The sequence below is a fragment of the Eucyclogobius newberryi genome, unplaced genomic scaffold, assembly GCF_026437365.1.
Source record: "Eucyclogobius newberryi isolate DKJ021-1_F unplaced genomic scaffold, fEucNew1.0.hap1 SCAF_4, whole genome shotgun sequence".
Classification (NCBI taxonomy): Eukaryota; Metazoa; Chordata; class Actinopteri; order Gobiiformes; family Gobiidae; genus Eucyclogobius; species Eucyclogobius newberryi.
In genome coordinates this window covers 41,089,760-41,101,488 of record NW_027316056.1, presented here as the reverse complement: position 1 = coordinate 41,101,488, position 11,729 = coordinate 41,089,760, and the positions used below count along the sequence as shown (strand labels likewise).

General features: G+C 46.3%; 1 protein-coding gene across 1 annotated transcript in view; it reads right to left on the bottom strand.

Annotated features, from left to right (window-relative positions):
- Positions 1–515: 515 nt before the first annotated feature.
- Positions 516–11,729, bottom strand: part of tpcn3 (two pore segment channel 3) — a 38,419-nt gene continuing 27,205 nt past the window's right edge. The window contains exons 15-20 of the mRNA XM_072463440.1: positions 7,480–7,638; positions 7,359–7,413; positions 6,655–6,745; positions 4,303–4,416; positions 3,903–4,009; positions 516–835 (exon numbers count right to left, since the gene is read on the bottom strand). Of these exons, the coding sequence (XP_072319541.1) occupies positions 714–835; positions 3,903–4,009; positions 4,303–4,416; positions 6,655–6,745; positions 7,359–7,413; positions 7,480–7,638 (648 nt within the window). The 3' untranslated portion in view covers positions 516–713. The remainder of the gene's footprint in view (positions 836–3,902; positions 4,010–4,302; positions 4,417–6,654; positions 6,746–7,358; positions 7,414–7,479; positions 7,639–11,729) is intronic.

Below are 11,729 nucleotides of genomic sequence, written 5' to 3'. Positions count from 1 at the left end.
CCCCGGCACCACATGACTCTCAGTATAAGACCTGTACAGGAACCGCCGGCACCACATGACTCTCAGTATAAGACCTGTACAGGAACCCTGTTAGGTCCGTTAGGCCATGTTAGGCCATGTTAGTTAAATGGATACTTTTGAATCCTAATACTGTTTTTAAACATTATTTGTGAGAAATTTCACAAACAATAAAAGAGATGAAATAAACCAGAGACTTATGATGATGAGGTAATAATCTTTATATCAAAATACAAACCTTCGATCTGAACAGAAACTGTACAAAGAGTCTTTCTCTTATAATGATAAAGCTGTGGCTTGTGCTGAGGTCAAAGCTGGAGTTTAGACCTGATTTAGACCTGGTTTAGACCTGGTTTAGACCTGGTTTAGTCCTGATTTAGACCTGGTTTAGTCCTGGTTTAGTCCTGGTTTAGTTCTGGTTTAGACCTGGTTTAGACCTGGTTTAGACCTGGTTTAGTCCTGATTTAGACCTGGTTTAGTCCTGGTTTAGTCCTGGTTTAGTCCTGGTTTAGTCCTGGTTTAGTCCTGGTTTAGTCCTGGTTTAGACCTGGTTTAGTCCTGGTTTAGTCCTGGTTTAGTCCTGGTTTAGTCCTGGTTTAGACCTGGTTTAGTCCTGGTTTAGTCCTGGTTTAGACCTGGTTTAGTCCTGGTTTAGTCCTGGTTTAGACCTGGTTTAGTCCTGGTTTAGTCCTGGTTCATAGATTGAATGTCGGGTTTGAGAAGTTCCCGTTGGTCTCGTCTTCGTTTTCGTTGAAATCTTCAGGGTCGAGGTCGTTCTCAAATATTCTCTGGATCAGAGCGTCCACCGTGCGATATCCTGAAACACAAGAGTCCCGGTTTGGACCCGGTTTAGTCCGGGTGTAGTCCGGGTGTAGTCCGGGTTTAGTCCTGGTTTAGTCCTGGTTTAGACCTGGTTTAGACCTGGTTTAGTCCTGGTTTAGTCCAGGTTTAGTCCTGGTTTAGTCCTGGTTTAGTCCAGGTTTAGTCCAGGTTTAGTCCAGGTTTAGTCCAGGTTTAGTCCTGGTTTAGTCCTGGTTTAGTCCAGGTTTAGTCCTGGTTTGGTCCAGGTTTGGTCCTGGTTTGGTCCTGGTTTGGTCCTGGTTTGGTCCAGGTTTGGTCCAGGTTTAGTCCAGGTTTAGTCCAGGTTTAGTCCAGGTTTAGTCCAGGTTTAGTCCTGGTTTGGTCAGGTTTGGTCCTGGTTTGGTCCAGGTTTAGTCCAGGTTTAGTCCAGGTTTAGTCCAGGTTTAGTCCAGGTTTAGTCCAGGTTTAGTCCAGGTTTAGTCCAGGTTTAGTCCAGGTTTAGTCCTGGTTTAGTCCTGGTTTAGTCCTGGTTTAGTCCTGGTTTAGTCCAGGCTTGGTCCTGGTTTAGTCCTGGTTTGGTCCTGGTTTAGTCCAGGCTTAGTCCAGGTTTGGTCCTGGTTTAGTCCAGGTTTAGTCCTGGTTTAGTCCTGGTTTAGTCCTGGTTTTGTCCTGGTTTAGTCCAGGTTTAGTCCTGGTTTAGTCCTGGTTTAGTCCTGGTTTAGTCCTGGTTTAGTCCAGGTTTAGTCCAGGTTTAGTCCTGGTTTAGTCCTGGTTTAGTCCTGGTTTAGTCCAGGTTTAGTCCTGGTTTAGTCCTGGTTTAGTCCTGGTTTAGTCCAGGTTTAGTCCTGGTTTAGTCCAGGTTTAGTCCTGGTTTAGTCCTGGTTTAGTCCTGGTTTAGTCCAGGTTTAGTCCAGGTTTAGTCCTGGTTTAGTCCTGGTTTAGTCCAGGTTTAGTCCTGGTTTAGTCCAGGTTTAGTCCAGGTTTAGTCCTGGTTTAGTCCAGGTTTAGTCCTGGTTTAGTCCAGGTTTAGTCCAGGTTTAGTCCTGGTTTAGTCCAGGTTTAGTCCTGGTTTAGTCCAGGTTTAGTCCAGGTTTAGTCCAGGTTTAGTCCAGGTTTAGTCCAGGTTTAGTCCAGGTTTAGTCCTGGTTTAGTCCTGGTTTAGTCCTGGTTTAGTCCTGGTTTAGTCCAGGTTTAGTCCTGGTTTAGTCCAGGTTTAGTCCAGGTTTAGTCCAGGTTTAGTCCTGGTTTAGTCCTGGTTTAGTCCTGGTTTAGTCCTGGTTTAGTCCAGGTTTAGTCCAGGTTTAGTCCTGGTTTAGTCCAGGTTTAGTCCTGGTTTAGTCCTGGTTTAGTCCTGGTTTAGTCCAGGTTTAGTCCAGGTTTAGTCCAGGTTTAGTCCTGGTTTAGTCCTGGTTTAGTCCAGGTTTAGTCCAGGTTTAGTCCAGGTTTAGTCCAGGTTTAGTCCAGGTTTAGTCCTGGTTTAGTCCAGGTTTAGTCCTGGTTTAGTCCTGGTTTAGTCCTGGTTTAGTCCAGGTTTAGTCCAGGTTTAGTCCAGGTTTAGTCCTGGTTTAGTCCAGGTTTAGTCCTGGTTTAGTCCAGGTTTAGTCCAGGTTTAGTCCTGGTTTAGTCCTGGTTTAGTCCTGGTTTAGTCCAGGTTTAGTCCAGGTTTAGTCCTGGTTTAGTCCTGGTTTAGTCCAGGTTTAGTCCTGGTTTAGTCCTGGTTTAGTCCAGGTTTAGTCCTGGTTTAGTCCAGGTTTAGTCCAGGTTTAGTCCTGGTTTAGTCCAGGTTTAGTCCTGGTTTAGTCCAGGTTTAGTCCAGGTTTAGTCCTGGTTTAGTCCAGGTTTAGTCCTGGTTTAGTCCTGGTTTAGTCCTGGTTTAGTCCAGGTTTAGTCCTGGTTTAGTCCAGGTTTAGTCCAGGTTTAGTCCAGGTTTAGTCCTGGTTTAGTCCTGGTTTAGTCCAGGTTTAGTCCAGGTTTAGTCCAGGTTTAGTCCTGGTTTAGTCCAGGTTTAGTCCTGGTTTAGTCCTGGTTTAGTCCTGGTTTAGTCCTGGTTTAGTCCAGGTTTAGTCCAGGTTTAGTCCTGGTTTAGTCCTGGTTTAGTCCAGGTTTAGTCCTGGTTTAGTCCTGGTTTAGTCCAGGTTTAGTCCTGGTTTAGTCCTGGTTTAGTCCAGGTTTAGTCCAGGTTTAGTCCTGGTTTAGTCCTGGTTTAGTCCTGGTTTAGTCCTGGTTTAGTCCTGGTTTAGTCCAGGTTTAGTCCAGGTTTAGTCCTGGTTTAGTCCAGGTTTAGTCCTGGTTTAGTCCAGGTTTAGTCCAGGTTTAGTCCAGGTTTAGTCCTGGTTTAGTCCTGGTTTAGTCCTGGTTTAGTCCAGGTTTAGTCCTGGTTTAGTCCTGGTTTAGTCCAGGTTTAGTCCTGGTTTAGTCCAGGTTTAGTCCAGGTTCAGTCCTGGTTCAGTCCAGGTTTAGTCCGGGTTTAGTCCGGGTTTAGTCCTGGTTTAGTCCAGGTTTAGTCCTGGTTTAGTCCAGGTTTAGTCCTGGTTTAGTCCAGGTTTAGTCCTGGTTTAGTCCTGGTTTAGTCCTGGTTTAGTCCAGGTTTAGTCCTGGTTTAGTCCTGGTTTAGTCCAGGTTTAGTCCTGGTTTAGTCCAGGTTTAGTCCAGGTTCAGTCCTGGTTCAGTCCAGGTTTAGTCCGGGTTTAGTCCGGGTTTAGTCCTGGTTTAGTCCAGGTTTAGTCCTGGTTTAGTCCAGGTTTAGTCCTGGTTTAGTCCAGGTTTAGTCCAGGTTTAGTCCAGGTTTAGTCCTGGTTTAGTCCTGGTTTAGTCCAGGTTTAGTCCTGGTTTAGTCCTGGTTTAGTCCAGGTTTAGTCCTGGTTTAGTCCAGGTTTAGTCCAGGTTTAGTCCAGGTTTAGTCCTGGTTTAGTCCAGGTTTAGTCCGGGTTTAGTCCGGGTTTAGTCCTGGTTTAGTCCAGGTTTAGTCCTGGTTTAGTCCAGGTTTAGTCCTGGTTTAGTCCAGGTTTAGTCCAGGTTTAGTCCTGGTTTAGTCCTGGTTTAGTCCAGGTTTAGTCCTGGTTTAGTCCAGGTTTAGTCCTCACGTTTGGAGGCGATCTTGAAGACCAGGGTGGGTTTCTTCTTCTGTCCGTTCTCTTGGTCACTGTCCATCGTTTCCATCGAGTTCACCAGGTTCTCCTCCATCTTCTCCCTGAAACACACAGTGAAGGATTTGCTCCTCTGACCCTCTGACCCTCTCCTCTGACCCTCTGACCCTCTCCTCTCCTCTGACCCTCTCCTCTGACCCTCTCCTCTGACCCTCTCCTCTGACCCTCTCCTCTGACCCTCTCTGCTACTCTGACCCTCTCCTCTGACCCTCTCCTCTGACCCTCTCCTCTGACCCTCTCCTCTCCTCTGACCCTCTCCTCTGACCCTCTGACCCTCTCCTCTCCTCTGACCTTCTCCTCTGACCCTCTGACCCTCTGACCCTCTGACCCTTCTTACTGTTGAACTCCCAGTTGAAGTTCTTGGATCTTCTTCTCCACTGAGTTCTGGAGGCTGCTCTTCTCCACAGAATATTCCACAAAGAACGCCTCCAGCACGAACGCCACGAAAATACTGCAATACAGAGACAAATACTGCAATACAGAGACAAATACTGCAATACAGAGACAAATACTGCAATACAGAGACACATACTGCAATACAGAGACACATACTGCAATACAGAGACACATACTGCAATACAGAGACAAATACTGCAATACAGAGACAAATACTGCAATACAGAGACACATACTGCAATACAGAGAAAAATACTGCAATACAGAGACACATACTGCAATACAGAGACACATACTGCAATACAGAGACACATACTGCAATACAGAGACACATACTGCAATACAGAGACAAATACTGCAATACAGAGACAAATACTGCAATACAGAGACACATACTGCAATACAGAGACAAATACTGCAATACAGAGACACATACTGCAATACAGAGACACATACTGCAATACAGAGACACATACTGCAATACAGAGACAAATACTGCAATACAGAGACACATACTGCAATACAGAGACACATACTGCAATACAGAGACACATACTGCAATACAGAGACACATACTCCAGTCTCCACAAATACTCCAGTCTCCACAAATACTCCAGTCTCCACAAATACTCCAGTCTCCACAAATACTACAGTCTCCACAAATACTACAGTCTCCACAAATACTACAGTCTCCACAAATACTACAGTCTCCACAAATACTACAGTCTCCACAAATACTACAGTCTCCACAAATACTACAGTCTCCACAAATACTACAGTCTCCACAAATACTACAGTCTCCACAAATACTCCAGTCTCCACAAATACTCCAGTCTCCACAAATACTACAGTCTCCACAAATACTACAGTCTCCACAAATACTACAGTCTCCACAAATACTACAGTCTCCACAAATACTCCAGTCTCCACAAATACTCCAGTCTCCACAAATACTCCAGTCTCCACAAATACTACAGTCTCCACAAATACTACAGTCTCCACAAATACTCCAGTCTCCACAAATACTCCAGTCTCCACAAATACTCCAGTCTCCACAAATACTCCAGTCTCCACAAATACTCCAGTCTCCACAAATACTCCAGTCTCCACAAATACTCCAGTCTCCACAAATACTCCAGTCTCCACAAATACTCCAGTCTCCACAAATACTCCAGTCTCCACAAATACTCCAGTCTCCACAAATACTCCAGTCTCCACAAATACTCCAGTCTCCACAAATACTCCAGTCTCCACAAATACTCCAGTCTCCACAAATACTACAGTCTCCACAAATACTCCAGTCTCCACAAATACTACAGTCTCCACAAATACTCCAGTCTCCACAAATACTCCAGTCTCCACAAATACTACAGTCTCCACAAATACTCCAGTCTCCACAAATACTCCAGTCTCCACAAATACTACAGTCTCCACAAATACTCCAGTCTCCACAAATACTCCAGTCTCCACAAATACTACAGTCTCCACAAATACTCCAGTCTCCACAAATACTACAGTCTCCACAAATACTCCAGTCTCCACAAATACTACAGTCTCCACAAATACTCCAGTCTCCACAAATACTACAGTCTCCACAAATACTCCAGTCTCCACAAATACTCCAGTCTCCACAAATACTACAGTCTCCACAAATACTACAGTCTCCACAAATACTCCAGTCTCCACAAATACTACAGTCTCCACAAATACTACAGTCTCCACAAATACTACAGTCTCCACAAATACTCCAGTCTCCACAAATACTCCAGTCTCCACAAATACTACAGTCTCCACAAATACTACAGTCTCCACAAATACTCCAGTCTCCACAAATACTCCAGTCTCCACAAATACTCCAGTCTCCACAAATACTCCAGTCTCCACAAATACTCCAGTCTCCACAAATACTCCAGTCTCCACAAATACTCCAGTCTCCACAAATACTCCAGTCTCCACAAATACTACAGTCTCCACAAATACTCCAGTCTCCACAAATACTACAGTCTCCACAAATACTACAGTCTCCACAAATACTACAGTCTCCACAAATACTACAGTCTCCACAAATACTACAGTCTCCACAAATACTCCAGTCTCCACAAATACTCCAGTCTCCACAAATACTACAGTCTCCACAAATACTACAGTCTCCACAAATACTACAGTCTCCACAAATACTACAGTCTCCACAAATACTCCAGTCTCCACAAATACTACAGTCTCCACAAATACTACAGTCTCCACAAATACTACAGTCTCCACAAATACTACAGTCTCCTCCCTGTGCGTTTACTTGATGATGATGATGACGACGGTCACGTGGAACAGGATGAAGTACAATCGCGCTGCAGGGTGAGTCGTGAGAGAGAAGCCGCTGCTCAGGAGTGACCCCTGGAGTCAAGGACCGGAACTGCACTACAGGGTTTAGTCCTGCTTTAGTCCTGCTTTAGTCCTGGCTTAGACCTGCTTTAGTCCTGCTTTAGTCCTGCTTTAGTCCTGCTTTAGTCCTGGTTTAGTCCTGGTTTAGTCCTATTTTAGTCCTATTTTAGTCCTATTTTAGTCCTATTTTAGTCCTGCTTTAGTCCTATTTTAGTCCTGCTTTAGTCCTGGTTTAGTTCTGCTTTAGCTCTGCTTTAGTTCTGCTTTAGCCCTGCTTTAGCCCTGCTTTAGTCCTGGTTTAGTCCTGCTTTAGTCCTGCTTTAGTCCTGCTTTAGTCCTGCTTTAGTCCTGCTTTAGTCCTGCTTTAGTCCTGCTTTAGTCCTGCTTTAGTCCTGGCTTAGACCTGCTTTAGTCCTGGTTTAGTCCTGCTTTAGTCCTGCTTTAGTCCTGCTTTAGTCCTGCTTTAGTCCTGCTTTAGTCCTGGCTTAGACCTGCTTTAGTCCTGCTTTAGTCCTGGCTTAGACCTGCTTTAGTCCTGCTTTAGTCCTGCTTTAGTCCTGGTTTAGTCCTGCTTTAGTCCTGCTTTAGTCCTGCTTTAGTCCTGGTTTAGAAGGATATCGTGCCACTGGTTGACCAGCGTCAGCTCCAGCAGGAGGATGAAGCTCGACACCACCTGTGACACAAGAACAACGTCACGTGTCGTCTTCGGTTTCAATAAAGTTCTAATGTGGAACTTTACGTGGTTGAAGTTGTTTTTGCAGTAATTGTGTCGCGCGAAGGCGGAGTCTGTGAGGAGGACGTTCCCACAGTGAGAACGCTCCGGGTCCTCAGAGTCCAGGAACCGGACCCTCCCCTGGAACAGCTCCATCCCCACCATCGCAAAGACGTAGTACACCACCTGAACACACATGTAGTGCACCACCTGAACACACATGTAGTACACCACCTGAACACACATGTAGTGCACCACCTGAACACACATGTAGTACACCACCTGAACACACATGTAGTGCACCACCTGAACACACATGTAGTGCACCACCTGAACACACATGTAGAGCACCACCTGAACACACATGTAGAGCACCACCTGAACACACATGTAGTACACCACCTGAACACACATGTAGTGCACCACCTGAACACACATGTAGAGCACCACCTGAACATGTAGTGCACCACCTGAACACACATGTAGAGCACCACCTGAACACACATGTAGTGCACCACCTGAACATGTAGTGCACCACCTGAACACACATGTAGTACACCACCTGAACACACATGTAGTGCACCACCTGAACACACATGTAGAGCACCACCTGAACACACATGTAGTACACCACCTGAACACACATGTAGTGCACCACCTGAACATGTAGTGCACCACCTGAACACACATGTAGTACACCACCTGAACACACATGTAGTGCACCACCTGAACACACATGTAGTGCACCACCTGAACACACATGTAGTACACCACCTGAACACACATGTAGTGCACCACCTGAACATGTAGTGCACCACCTGAACATGTAGTGCACCACCTGAACATGTAGTGCACCACCTGAACATGTAGTGCACCACCTGAACATGTAGTACACCACCTGAACATGTAGTACACCACCTGAACATGTAGTACACCACCTGAACACACATGTAGTGCACCACCTGAACACACATGTAGTGCACCACCTGAACACACATGTAGAGCACCACCTGAACACACATGTAGAGCACCACCTGAACACACATGTAGTGCACCACCTGAACACACATGTAGAGCACCACCTGAACACACATGTAGTGCACCACCTGAACACACATGTAGAGCACCACCTGAACACACATGTAGTGCACCACCTGAACACACATGTAGAGCACCACCTGAACACACATGTAGTGCACCACCTGAACACACATGTAGTGCACCACCTGAACACACATGTAGTGCACCACCTGAACACACATGTAGAGCACCACCTGAACACACATGTAGTGCACCACCTGAACACACATGTAGAGCACCACCTGAACACACATGTAGTGCACCACCTGAACACACATGTAGAGCACCACCTGAACACACATGTAGTGCACCACCTGAACACACATGTAGTGCACCACCTGAACACACATGTAGTGCACCACCTGAACACACATGTAGTGCACCTCCTGAACACACATGTAGTACACCACCTGAACACACATGTAGTGCACCACCTGAACACACATGTAGAGCACCACCTGAACACACATGTAGTGCACCACCTGAACACACATGTAGTGCACCACCTGAACACACATGTAGTGCACCACCTGAACACACATGTAGTGCACCTCCTGAACACACATGTAGTGCACCACCTGAACACACATGTAGTGCACCACCTGAACACACATGTAGAGCACCACCTGAACACACATGTAGTGCACCACCTGAACACACATGTAGAGCACCACCTGAACACACATGTAGAGCACCACCTGAACACACATGTAGTGCACCACCTGAACACACATGTAGAGAACCACCTGAACACACATGTAGTGCACCACCTGAACACACATGTAGAGCACCACCTGAACACACATGTAGAGCACCACCTGAACACACATGTAGTGCACCACCTGAACACACATGTAGTGCACCACCTGAACACACATGTAGAGCACCACCTGAACACACATGTAGAGCACCACCTGAACACACATGTAGTGCACCACCTGAACACACATGTAGTGCACCACCTGAACACACATGTAGTGCACCACCTGAACACACATGTAGTGCACCACCTGAACACACATGTAGTGCACCACCTGCACCACCTGAACGCACATGTAGTGCACCACCTGAACGCACATGTAGAGCACCACCTGAACGCACATGTAGTGCACCACCTGAACACACATGTAGTGCACCACCTGAACACACATGTAGTGCACCACCTGAACACACATGTAGTGCACCACCTGAACACACATGTAGTGCACCACCTGAACACACATGTAGTGCACCTCCTGAACACACATGTAGTGCACCACCTGAACACACATGTAGTGCACCACCTGAACACACATGTAGAGCACCACCTGAACACACATGTAGTGCACCACCTGAACACACATGTAGAGCACCACCTGAACACACATGTAGTGCACCACCTGAACACACATGTAGTGCACCACCTGAACACACATGTAGTGCACCACCTGAACACACATGTAGTGCACCACCTGAACACACATGTAGTGCACCACCTGGAAACACATGTAGTGCACCACCTGAACACACATGTAGTGCACCACCTGAACACACATGTAGTGCACCACCTGAACACACATGTAGTGCACCACCTGAACACACATGTAGTGCACCACCTGAACACACATGTAGTGCACCACCTGAACACACATGTAGAGCACCACCTGAACACACATGTAGAGCACCACCTGAACACACATGTAGTGCACCACCTGAACACACATGTAGTGCACCACCTGAACACACATGTAGTGCACCACCTGAACACACATGTAGTGCACCACCTGAACACACATGTAGTGCACCACCTGAACACACATGTAGAGCACCACCTGAACACACATGTAGTGCACCACCTGAACACACATGTAGAGCACCACCTGAACACACATGTAGTGCACCACCTGAACACACATGTAGAGCACCACCTGAACACACATGTAGTGCACCACCTGAACACACATGTAGTGCACCACCTGAACACACATGTAGTGCACCACCTGAACACACATGTAGTGCACCACCTGAACACACATGTAGTGCACCACCTGAACACACATGTAGTGCACCACCTGAACACACATGTAGTGCACCACCTGAACACACATGTAGAGCACCACCTGAACACACATGTAGTGCACCACCTGAACACACATGTAGTGCACCACCTGAACACACATGTAGTGCACCACCTGAACACACATGTAGTGCACCACCTGAACACACATGTAGTGCACCACCTGAACACACATGTAGAGCACCACCTGAACACACATGTAGTGCACCACCTGAACATGTAGTGCACCACCTGAACATGTAGTACACCACCTGAACATGTAGTACACCACCTGAACATGTATACACCACCTGAACATGTAGTACACCACCTGAACATGTATACACCACCTGAACATGTAGTACACCACCTGAACACACATGTAGTGCACCACCTGAACACACATGTAGTACACCACCTGAACACACATGTAGTACACCACCTGAACACACATGTAGTACACCACCTGAACACACATGTAGTACACCACCTGAACACACATGTAGTACACCACCTGAACACACATGTAGTACACCACCTGAACACAGACGTAGTACACCACCTGAACACACATGTAGTGCACCACCTGAACACACAGACGTAGTACACCACCTGAACACACAGACGTAGTACACCACCTGAACACACAGACGTAGTACACCACCTGAACACACAGACGTAGTACACCACCTGAACACACAGACGTAGTACACCACCTGAACACACAGACGTAGTACACCACCTGAACACACAGACGTAGTACACCACCTGAACACACAGACGTAGTACACCACCTGAACACACAGACGTAGTACACCACCTGAACACACATGTAGTACACCACCTGAACACACAGACGTAGTACACCACCTGAACACACAGACACCACCTGTATATTAGAGTTTTGTGGGGCACATCCTGTTTTAGGCTTTGAACAATAATTATCAAATATCTAAATTAATGAATTCATTAAAACATTATTTTGCTCATGAATCTTTGGCTTGTGAAAACTTAAATGTGACATTGACTTTTCTGGAAATTAACGAACAATTGACCAAATGTGGTTGAATTAAACGGATAAATATGAAATATGAATAATTAATATGCAAATGAGCCGATAACAGAGACGTGATTGTTCTAGATTCTGTTCTGTTTGAGTCTC